Source organism: Mustela erminea, chromosome 11 (assembly GCF_009829155.1).
Source record: "Mustela erminea isolate mMusErm1 chromosome 11, mMusErm1.Pri, whole genome shotgun sequence".
Classification (NCBI taxonomy): Eukaryota; Metazoa; Chordata; class Mammalia; order Carnivora; family Mustelidae; genus Mustela; species Mustela erminea.
Genome location: NC_045624.1, coordinates 84,119,030 through 84,131,669, shown reverse-complemented (window position 1 = coordinate 84,131,669; position 12,640 = coordinate 84,119,030). Strand labels below are relative to the sequence as shown.

At 38.7% G+C, this 12,640-nt stretch overlaps 1 protein-coding gene across 8 annotated transcripts in view; it reads right to left on the bottom strand.

Moving 5' to 3' along the window:
* MAGI2 (membrane associated guanylate kinase, WW and PDZ domain containing 2) overlaps positions 1-12,640 on the bottom strand; it is a 1,338,391-nt gene that overhangs the window by 293,783 nt on the left and 1,031,968 nt on the right. For all 8 annotated transcript variants that reach the window (XM_032304940.1, XM_032304942.1, XM_032304941.1 and 5 more), the window contains one exon: positions 11,243-11,425. In XM_032304940.1, the coding sequence (XP_032160831.1) occupies positions 11,243-11,425 (183 nt within the window). The remainder of the gene's footprint in view (positions 1-11,242; positions 11,426-12,640) is intronic.

Genomic DNA, 12,640 nt, shown 5'->3' with positions numbered 1-12,640 from the left:
AGCATTCACAGCATTAATTAGTAATGCCAGAGCACACATAAATGAGAGACCAGAATTACCACCAGAAAGTCAGTTTTGTATTTTGTAGAATTTGCAACTCTAAGACTAGGGAGAGAAATGTCATTTCTGCCAGAGGTACAGCACCTTGCTCTGCTCTTATGTAAACTCACTGTCAGGCAATCCCAGAAACTGCCTCCACTCGCCTCTGGGCAAAAATGTCTCCTTTTCATAGAAAAATGTCACCTTTTCTCTAGGAAATGGCAGGTGGTTATTTTTTTCCAAAGGAAAAATGACCTTTGCATTTCTTTAGGAAAAAAAAAAAAAAAAGATCTCAAGGACCCAGCCTTGATGAGAAACACTGGAAACAATTCCATATCTTTTAGTTTGTACTTGAGGTCCTACTTTGTAAATTCTGAGATTACACTGGCCACCACTGATGTAGCCTGTAGGCAGATGTCAATGACCACAAAAGCACGGCACCTTGTTTCTCAGGAATGTTCACTTCAACAGGATGGATTTGTGTAATTTCAGCTCTTGCTACATCTAGCCCCAACCTCATGACTCTAACACTTCAAAGCTTTTATGTCCCAATTCAGGATCACAATCTTACACAAGTCCGTGAGAAACTGCTCTGCAAACATGCCAGTATTGCTAACCTCGCATGTCTATCCATCATGATGCCTGGAAAGTATGTTAAGTGCTTCATACGACATTTCGAGATGTGGCAATCTAAGTCTGTTTTTTCATGCCCCAAATTTCATTCTCTCATGAGAACACAGGAGAAAATAGATCCAGTGTTTGCTTTTTCCCTAGTCAGGTGAGAAAAATAGGAAAGAAGAACAAAGAAGCCAGAGAAATGAAAATTTCAGGACCCAACACTTTAAAAACAAAGAGGGAAGGAATATGAAGCTCATAACACAGAGAAAGACAGTTCTAGGTTATTAATCTTGGTTTCACAAAACAAAGTTCCCCCTTTTTGTCAATATCTCGTTTACGTGATGAAATGTTTTCATTTCTGACGATGGTTCTTGCCATTAAGAGATGCAAAATTCACCTCACAGAGTTGGATTTTCGAACAAAGTAGTAAATTAGACGATGACACAAGAGTTACCGTGTGTGATCCTGTCAGTTCATGCAAATCCTCAGCTGGTGCGTGTGAGAGGCGCATTAATTACACTGGGTACGGGAATCATGTTTCTGCAGCTGTAGCAGCTTTGCTATTTGCCGACTCCAGTTCGCTCCATCTCTAATTTCACTGGCAGCTTGCAAAAACCAGCAGAATTACACTTATAAACAAAGGTCTGCATGGCAATTTATCTCCTATTGACTTCAGTGAAGTCTTCTTGTTTAGAATGCGAAGAAGTTTATAATTATGAACTAAGATCTAAGACTTAGCTGGGAAACAGTGAAAGACATATTTCTTGCCTCTTTTTCTCACTTACATGCACATATCCGTAGGGGGTGATATATGTGTGTGTACCTAGGAAATTAAACTATTCATTGAGCGCTTACGAGACCACATGACAATCTGTAGGAATATGCACCAACATCCTCTACGGATATTTGATTCAGGGAGTACTATTGCTTCTAACAGAAACGTATATTTTGCCTCAGACATTTTCCAACTATCTTACCCTCTCTAGACTTTTCTATTTTGTTTCTTATGATTCGGGATGGACATGTTTTTATTTTGGAGTGGGTTATAATATCAAAAAATGAGAAACTTCATTAAACAAATGAAGATGAGGATAGCGATGTCTCTAGGGTATCTAGTAAAAATTCTTATATCTAGTAAAAAGAGTCAGAATCCAATGGCATGCCCAAGTGGCACCCCAGCCCAATTTTCAGTAGTCTTTACACACACACATGAGATTGAGTGCCCTACTTCAGATGCCAGTCTACCAACAGAATAACAGTTGTCAACATGGCACTACAATTCCAACAATTTTCTAATTATCTCCTTTAAAAGTGGGAACTACTTTAAGAAGTAAGAGTTTTTTTGCTGTTAGTGTTCCATACAGAATCATTTCATTTCCAGGGTCCAAATGGTGACCATCCTAGGCTGTTCATAACTCTTTTCATAGATCTATCACTCCCAGAATACTAAAGCTTCCTTCAATTTACTGGAAGACAGTCTTATAAATATTAATAATGGTTACCAATTCCGAATGATTCCATATGTCATGGCCTATTTTAAGTACTTTATATGTAATGCCTCATCTAATCAAATGTTTGGTTAAATTAGATAAAGAAAAGCCTTAAATAATCCTCTAAGGGAGCATAAATAATCATAGGAAAATCTATGATAATTACAGCAAATCTTGTGCCTTCATAGTAATCCATGTAAGGATATCAGTGCTGCCCAGATAGATTCCTTCAACTGTTCAATCACCCAATTGAACAGCTGAACATATGTCATATATCTGGTAGTAAATGTGCCTTGGGAATTTATTATTGATGAAGTCAGACATAGGCTCTGACCTAGAGAGCTTATAGTTAGGTGCTGGGGACAGGGGATGGCAAGTAGCAAGAGTTTACAAGTCCACTGAAGGAGGGGCGGGTGAAAACAAGTACCTTTTATAAAAAACAGATTGTTCCCCGATGAACCAAAGGCTCAGTTGCATTAGTTGCCAGACCGAGAGTAATAGGAACTGAAAGACTTTAAACGTTGCCTATAAAAGCACATATGCCAATCCAGACACCAGAATCTGGTACTCTTTGTACCTATTTGGATCCTTTTCTTTTTTTTTTTTTCATTGATAAGCAAGGATCCTGGGGATCCTGGACCCAGACCTAAGGAATTAAAATAATAAAGAGTTCTTAAATGCATTTAGATGATAGCATTATTTCAAATGTGTCTAACTTAAGCTGAAAGTCTTTCCCTAATATACTGACAGTCAACCACTTCCTCCATGGAGTGGTAATAAAAAGTCAGCATTAACCCCATAATCACCAGTCCTTTTCCATTAAACTTAAATGATTAGCTTTCAGATTTTCGCCAACTTCATACCCAGTAAGATTACTCTAATGTAACATCCCTGGTATTATAATGTCTAGTATCGTGCAGAGCTGGGCTCTTAGGCTGAGTAGGAGTCCCACCTCCTTTCTTCTTGAGCTCCTAGGAGTGCCAGTGGACCTGTGCTACAAATTAACATAAAGCTTCTCTGCAGAATAACTTAAAACTAATAGTGATAATAGTACATTTAAGTGCACAGACTTCCTTGGTGTTAATAGGTACAGTGGTCACAAATGTCGTAACTCAATTACTGTGTGACTCACCTAAACGGATACCAATACTGAAACTAGAAACAAAATTAAAGTAACAAACTTTGCTATATCTGTGCTCAAATGAGAATCAAGTTCTTAAGCCTGGGGTAGAGATGAAAACTAGATAGAACGTGTATAGTAGTTAATCCTTCTCAAGTGAGCTTTTATCTAGACTCTGATTTTAAATGAAGAGGTCATAAACAGTATCATACAAGGCATTTACAAAGAGAGAAAAGATAGAAATGTGCCAAAAAGAGGCACTGCAATAGCACTTGTTTGGGTTACAAAGACCTCTTCTTTAAAACTAAATGTGTTATTGAAGCATATCATGATTTTAAGAATTGATGCAACAATGTTTTAAACCTCTCAAGTGGTGTGGTGTGTAGCCAAAAATCAAGTATTGTGTCAATGATGGCATTTGTATTACCTAATATATCATCTTAAAGGGAGGACAGAAGATACAGAGTGTTTACTACGGCTTTCTCCGGCTCTGCGAGATGTCCGGTGATTGATCTGAAAGACACATTGCTTGCAGGGGAGATGTTAGGTATTTGAACAAAATGAAGTGAGGTTTTAAAAGTTAGGTGTGTTTGGAAAGAATCAAGAGTAAATATATTGACAAGCTAAAGAAGCACAATTTATTTCTTCTCTACGGGAGACATTAGTATTGGTCAGCTGGCTAGAAATTCAATTCTATTTTTCTAGCTTTTGTAGAGCATAATACTTTTTTTCTGTGTGTAGCATTTAAAGCTCATAAATACCAAGGGGTAAAATTTAGAAAATTACCTAACACAGATGTGAGTCTGGATATTTTGTTAGCTCTTACACAGTGAATTGCTGCAACCCCTTTCTCTATTTTTATTCAGAAGACAGAGCTGGAGACCAGCTGATTTCACTGCTCATATTCCCTGGATGTGGTATTATGATTCTCTGTTATTTATTCGTAGCATGTTGGAGAATTGAAAGGCAACCCATTATCCATGCCTCTGTGCCAAAAAGGTTAAAAGGTAGAGTGTCTACAAAAGTAAAAGATAAGTTTCTGAGGGAAGTTTGAACAAAGTCAAGTAATTCAGAAACAAGGAAGCCACAGAAACGGGAGTGCAGGGGATAAAGATGACTAGAAATGTTTTGCTCCTTCTCCCATCAAAACACAGGGCTTAGTTTCCAGGCCCACGAATATGAGCTGACCTGTGACTTGCCTTGATCAGCAGAAGGGGTAGAAGTGATGCCGGGCTGGTTGGAGGCTAGGCCGGGAGGCCTGACAGTTTTCCCTTTTGCTCTCTTAGAGCCCTAAGCCACTGTGGAAACTGCTCCAGGTACCCTGCTGTTCACACCACATAGAGGGAGAAATGCCTTATCAGCCCTGGGGAGTCCCATTCATTCCAGCTGAGACCTCAGCTGTGGGTGAAACCACCCCCCACATCCCAGCCCCAGGAGGGCATTTCCATTCCTGTGGCTCCATGACAGTCCCAAAGTGAGCCTAGCAGATGACAGCCACCCAGCAGATCCCAGGCAAGAAAGTGGACTCCTGAGTAAATGTTTGATTGTTGCCGAGTTTGGTTGTGGTATGCAACAGAAAAACTCAACAGATCCTTCAAGTAGAAATATTACATTTCTCGGATTCATTCATCTTCTTCTGGAAATTGACAGAACCATGTAAATGTGAACATCAGAGGTGGAGGTGGGTGGTGATGGAGCACTGGTTGATTCACTGAGACATTTGATGAGGCAAGCCCGTCTGTGTGAGAGCAGCTGGGACAGACCGACACAGCCGTGGGCTCAAAATTCAAAAGGAAGACTGTGCTGGACACAAGTTAGCAGATAGAGGGCAGATGAGACACAAAACAGGTTTGAATTACATCTTGGGCTTTCTCTTACATACAGTCTTTCTCAGGAGATGTTGAAATCATAACCATGGAATTCCATTAAAGTGCTAGGGAGCTAGCAATGGTTAGAGAAGGTCAAAAAAAAAACTGGGGTAAGGCAGGGTGGGAAGCCAGTGGGTAACCATTAACTGGACAATCAGTACAAACAGCTGGCCCCATGAGGGGCAATAACTCTCCTGGCAAGAGCAGAGCAGCCATCTGCTTACATGGTACCCACAGCCTCAAGTTAATCTTCACTGTTCCCCAGAAAGCGAAAGGATAACTAAGATTCCAGATAATGCCAATTATAGGATAGAGAATTAACAAGGCTAAAATCCCCAAAGAATGAGAAATTGCTCTTGAGCCAATGTCCTAGTCTGATATGAAAGATAAACATAAGGAGTAATCAGCTTTGTCAGACTGGGTAGATGGCTGGAGACGCTACTCCAAAAGGTAGTACCAGGAATATTCATAAACACTCCATAAACGCAATTCTGAGCGTAGGCTCTGTTGAGAGGCGGTCAGCGTAGGGTGGGGAACATCTAAGTTGTACAGTAGATGGGAAAGGAGACTTCTTGTTACCTACCACTCCATACAATAGTTCTCAAACTTCAGTAGGTGTAAAAACGCAGACTCTAAGATGTCCGGTTCCAGATGACAGACTGAATGCACACGGCTATCCTCTTTAGCAAAGACTTTAAAATGCATAAACCCTCAGCAATGAAAAGAACCTGAAAGAATCCATTTATCTGGCAGAGAGAGGCCATTATATGGCATGACAGCTCAAGAGAATTTTAGAATATGAAATGAAAATCAAGGCATGATGACGAATTTATCATGGTTTTGGAAGGTCTAATCTAGGGCGGGGGATTGGCAAACTGGCCCATGGAGCAAAACCTGCTGCCCATATTGGTAAATACCATTTACTGCAACACAGCCACACCGTTTATTTATGTGGTGTCTAAGGCTGCTTTCATGACAACAGGGTTAAACAGTGTGACAGAGACCACCGGGCCCATGAAGCCTCGAAATATTTACTATTTGCACCTTTACAGAAAGCTCATTGCTGTTCTAGTGTGTTCTTGGCAGGGGTAGGGGGTGGGGAGAGTGACAAAGGCAAGAAGGGCTCTTAGTTGCTCTGCAGAATACCAGGAATGTTTGAAATAAGTATATAATCCTCCCGGAGGCACTGTTTGCAAAATTCCTACCACCTACCCCAAGTCAAAAACTGAGGGTGTCTCCAAAAAAAAAAAAAAAAAAAAAAGGGTCCCCATTTGACAGATGTTCATATTCTATCCCTGGCTAAGAACATTAGGGAAACTTTTCAGTTTCACTTTTAAATATGGACAGTTGAGGATCATAACACATTCAAGGACTGCACTTCAGTAAAATGAGCGTCTGCAAAAAAGAGGTGTGGAGGGGCGCCTGGGTGGCTCAGTCGGTTAAGTGCCTGCCTTCACCTCAGGTCATAATCTCAGTGGGGAATCGAGCCCCATATGGGGCTCCCTACTCAACAGGATGCCTGCCTCTCCCTCTTCTACTTCCTCTGCTTGTATTCCCTTTCTCGCTGTCTCTCTCTAACAAATAAGAAAATAAAAATCTTAAAATAAAAAAAGAGAGCGAGATGGATGTGGATATGGTGGACTCTGCTAGGGAGAGACATGATGAAATATCTCCAAGGGTCAGAGGAACACTTAGCCTCAGACAGAAACAGGAGGACAAAAGATGTTTAGAAAAAAGAAGACCCACTAGAGGACCTAATACGCTTTGGGAGGAAAAACAAATAATTATTTTAAGAAAGATACTGCAAGACTGAGAGAAAGACAAAGTGAAACCTCACAAAGCTATTTAAGGGGGAAAAAAGGTATGAATTGTATATCACTGGGGTCAGTGAACAAATATATAAAGCCAGGTTAATGCAAAAACTATACAAATATTACTGAAATTAGCTCTAAAAGTCTATTGGGAAAATGTGGGAAGGCAGATGGGAGACAAGAGAGCTAATTCTTCATTTCTTTCTAAGAGGAAGTAAATATAGGTCATGTCTAAATCTGTTAAATCAAGACAACAGTACAAACACATTAATTGGAGGTGTGAAGGTATTTCCCATCTCTAAGAATACAAACTGACTGAGTGCCTCTGGGACAGGGGCCTGGAGGCGGGGAGAGGAACAGGACAGAAGATATTTTATGCATTACAATTATTTTCATATGATTGTTTTTCGCATGCATGTGTTGATTTAACAATTTTTAGAAGTGTATAAATGCACATGCCCAAAACCACTTCTAGAAATTGGATTTCAGTAGGTGCAGGGACACAGGAATCTGCATTTTTAAAAAGCTCCCCAGGTGATTCTGAGAAAACTAATCTTATCCCTCTACTTCCAGAAACACAAAGAACGAGTTACCAACCAGCAAAAGGGCAGTAACAGTGATCTGCTGAAATGGAGAAATGCCGGGAGCCAGAGAATGTCAGGATGCTATCTCCCAGTTTCTTGCCATTTACTAATAACGTGGATACGTTTTAGAAGAGGGCAAATAAAATCTAATAGGATGTGAGTGACCTCATAATTCAACCCCTATGTACAGAAGAACTTCACAGATAGGCCAGCTTTCCTCCCTCTTATATTTGTTGAAAACCTCAAGCCTCGATTCAAAAATTAGCCTGGGGAAAAACAGGAAAACATCATGTAACAAGAGAAGCTTTTTACCTGAAGGATGTTAGATAAATAACTCTCAGACTTTGTAGTTTCTATGTAAGCCTTAGTATATCAATCTTGATTTTAAAAATAGTTTAAAGAATATGACCAGGATCTCTGGTGCCTCCAAAGGATTGCCAGGATGTGTAGAATACGTAACAATCAGAAGCCGGTTGGTTTCTGAGCACTATGGTAATTTCTTCTAAAAAAACTTCTTCTAGAACATTATAGGACCATTGGGGATTGGCTCAATTAGTTTCCAAAAAGCAGCTAGGGGCACAGTGTCTTCATTTTCCTCTGGTCTCTACTCTTTCCCATGAGTCAGTGCTGACCAAGAAAGAAAGAATTCCCATCCTACCCTTGTTTTTATTGTGTAGGACCCTTGGTCAACTTCTCAGTAGAATGGATCTTTCTCTGTGTTTGTGTCAACATAAACTATTGACATTTCGTTGCTTACATTAGAGATAACCTAGAGCTAAAAAAAATTGATTCAAGTATTTTCATGCTTATTTCAATGTCAAATGAGACCACTTATCATTTTTAAGATTTATTTATTTATTTGAGAGAGAGACAGAGAGAACACGAGTGGTGGGAGGGGCTGAGGGAGAGAGAGAGAGAGAATCTCCAGCAGACTCCCTTCTCATCTTGGAGCCTGACTCTGGCTGATCCCACAACCCTGAGAGACCACACACCTCATAAATATTAATGACTTATCACTATATCTGTAGAGTCCATTTAAAGAAAAACAAACACCTGAGGTTCATTTATAGATGAAGTCGTTACAAAAAAAGGAAATTAATTTTGTCCCTAACATGTTTTGGTCTTTTTAATTTCCTCCAGAAACTGCAATGCTGGTTTGTTTTTGCTTTGATGGTAAACTATTTGGACATTTAGCATTGGCCAGGCTATGCTGTAAAAGTGGAATTCAGCCTATTCAAATTTCACTTCTTAATTTCTAAGTGTATCCAACACTCCATCCATCCATCCATCCGTCCGTCCATCCATCCATCCATCTATCCATCCATCCATCCATCCAACAAATACTTGCTCTTTGCCTTGCACTGTTTCAAGTTCTCGGCACAGACAAATCAAGAAAACATCAGCTATAGAGTAAAGCACTATGCCTAACTGGTTGAAAGTTTATATAAGAAATTAACATGAGAAAGATTTTATATGTAAGTATTCATGCATTTTTGAAATCTATGTTTTTTAGTTGAGGATATATGACTACAGACTATTCTTTGATGTTTCCTACATGCCATAACAGTTCATCTTTATCAGTTAAGATTATCACTTTATTTGGTAGTTCACATAAATACCTACTGAAGTTGGAATATTGTCATAGGTTGCGATGGCATATAAATCTTTATCTAGGTATTCCCCACCACTGTGCCTTTGCATATGTTGTTTCCTCTTCCTGTGGCTTCTCTTCTTTGTCCACCTAGCTAACACCTATTCATCATTCAAAACTCTGTCAGGCATCATCTTCTGTACACGGCTCTCCCTAAGCATCTCCTAATGGATTCAATCTCCCATTCCTCTGGCCTATTTCTGGACTTTGCACATATTTTTATGATTGCATTGATGTAAATATTCATTAACATGCCACTCATTATTTCTACAGTATAGGCGTCTTAATGATAGAAACATTTGTTTCTTCATTTTTGCATCCCTAAGAATTAGCAGAATGCCTGGGATGTATGGATATTCATGAAATATTAGCTCAATGAACTGAGCAGCCATTCCTATTGCTACTTGAGGAATATCACAGAAATGTGTTTATGTTTTATTTTAAATTACCTCACAATTAAAAATAAACATTTAAATTTCCTGAGTATTTTATAAGCAGATTTCAAAGTTTTATGGTATTCTTTTCCAATGAGAGAAATTATCACTTCTATAAAAGCCCAATAAGATTACATGGTTAGAAACACACTTTTCTTTTTAAACATTTCTGTTGCTTTCCCCTCCCACTGTCTTGATTTTGTGCCAACATCAGGGTTATTACAGATTCATCCTACTCATATTGTGTTACAACTACTTGTTTATCTATCGGAGGCCCTTCCTAGACATAAACTCCTCGAGAGCAGGGCCTTGTCCTATCCATTACTGTTGTTCTCGGGTCCGGCCACCCATGCGCCCCTAACTTAACTCTTACAGAAAATTACATACAGATGATTTTTACAACAATAGTGTTTGAAAAATGTGGTGGGTTAGTTTTAAAACTTCACTCAACTTTAAGGAGATGTAACAGCTACTAGATGGATTATTACTCACCAGTGAGAGGGAGTTACAAATATATTCATAGGTGACCTTGGAAAGCAGTTATTTCCGGAGGAACCACTTACTAAATGGTAATATAACAATTCACAAATATACAGACCACATAGATGTGATAATGTTTCCTCAAAAGTAATTCTCTAATTTGTATATCTACTAAGACCCATTAATGTCGGCAAGTTGATATCACAAATTAAATCAACACTGTAAAAATGTGTAATGGTGATACAGTTCTTTGGAGATACAGTTATTATACTTTGTAATATTTTCTAATGTATTTCAAAAACAACACTACAAAATTCTTGAATCAGTATTTTAAAGACACAAGATCAAATTTCTTCTCCCCCAACACCTCAGGTAAGGAAACTAGCATTTGTAAGTTATGGGATTAATCCAAGGACATGGGCCAGGAAGGAGAATTTAAAATCAAACTGAAAAACCAGACTTAGTTCATCACTTTTTTCTCTACCCCTGTGGACCTTTCATATTTTATGCATTTGTGCCTTTAACAATTTGCCTCCACATCTCCATGTTAAATGAATTTTGATTATAATTTGATAGACATCCAAGTTAACTGCATGTGAAAATTGATTCGTAAGAACTGCAGAAAACAACCTTATATATTAAAACATTGATGTGGACATATGTAGATGAATACCATCCAAATTTTTTTTTTCTTTGAGATGAGCATGCATATTTAAATATCTAACCTGGGCAATTCAGCATTGAGACTATCACAAGATTAATGCAGATTTTAAAATATCAATGGTTGAGTATCGGATAGAATAGTATGAAATGTTAATCACATTTCTAAGACGGAACTCTAAAAATAAATTAGAAAAGTGTCAATCTCAAGAGCCCATTAAATCCAGCAAATAGAAGGGGCAGTCTGAAAAACGAGACAAGAATAATACTTAGATCTATTTCCAAAATACTTCAATTTGATACTCCTAAACTTAGGAGAAACATAATTTCTGGTTTCCCTAAAGTGAAGTGATCTTTGGCCTTTGAATTAAAATCATAGAAAGAAGCTCCTCCTATTTGCCTTGGTAGGGGGGTCGGGGGATGGGGGTGTGGGTAAAGGAAAGGAAAGCAGTTGGAAAACAAATTTCTAAAGCAGTAAGGACCTTACCTGTTTCCATTTTCCCATCCTGTGCGGCAGGCCCATCCGGAATCACACTTTTCACCTGCAGAAACTCATCAGGCTCATCTCCACCAATGATGGTGAATCCAAAACCCATGTTGCTCTTTTTTAGGGTGGTGCTGAGGAATGTTCCCTTCAACTGGGATGCATCCCGGGTGAAGAGTGGTTTTTCTACATTGGCCAATATAAGTTAAAAAAGAAAAAGCATATTTAAGGCAAGTTCGTACACAGGGGAAAGCCAGCTTCTGAGCAGCCGTCCCAGGGGTAAGGGTGGGTGTCTCCTGTAGTAAAAGCAAGCAGGCAGTGAAGGCAGGAGCTGAATTTTTAGTACTTTCTGCAAACACAGAGCAGTCCCAAGCATCCAGGAAAGGCAAAAAAGCTGTTTGGTTTGTAGCTTTTCGGTCAAGTCAGTGTTTTCATTCACCAAAGCAGCCCTCCTTGGGTTTTTTTTTTAAAAGGGCCGAATCAACAGGCCATCAAAGCCTATAGATAAAGAGGAGCCCGACTCATCCAGACACATCTGGATACATTCCTTTTTCTAAAGGAGTCCAAGCAGGAGGTACCTGTCAGTGGCGGGTCCTGCCTAACACTTTGAAGGGATTAAACTGGAAAACCGGAATGGACTGTTTTATTTTTAAAAGAATAAGTCCCATGGAACGCTACTATCAAATCAAATGTCTAAACTATTTAGAATGAGTACCTGGATGTGGGACTGAGTTAACTTTTGCTTATATTGTGAGATGCTATAAAGATGACTAGATAAAGCTCTACTGCCCTTATGGTGTTTAGTATACTCTAAAATGTGAGCAAAAGACAAGCCAATATTTCTATGTATCATTATGAATGTAAAGGTAACACATTTTGTAACAATATGTTGATGCACTCAAATCATATACCTAAACACTCTGACCATAACGAGAACCCACTCATTTGGGTTTGCGCACCAATTCGTTACATGATACGATTTTCCAGCTATGATCTGTAGTAAACATATTCCTAAGCATATTACATGCTTTAAAAATAAAGTCATGGTAGGAAATAGAATTAATATCTGCTTTAAACGTTATCTCAGTCAACTGTGTATACACAAACACACACAAAGTATATACACGTGCCTACACGCATAGAGTTATTACATTTTCGGTGATATGATTTGATGTTTGTAATGCCAAACTGCAGATAGGTACTTAGCTAAGTATTTTAGTGCTTTGGCTGCTGTTACATTTTGGTTGATACGTAATAGATATAATGAATCATCATTCTGGAATTTTATTTCATGTATTCACATGTCCCATAGGTCTGCATTAAAATATGTATAATATATATATAAAACATATAATATATATAATAGGTCTACACATATATATAATTATTCTCTATTTTATA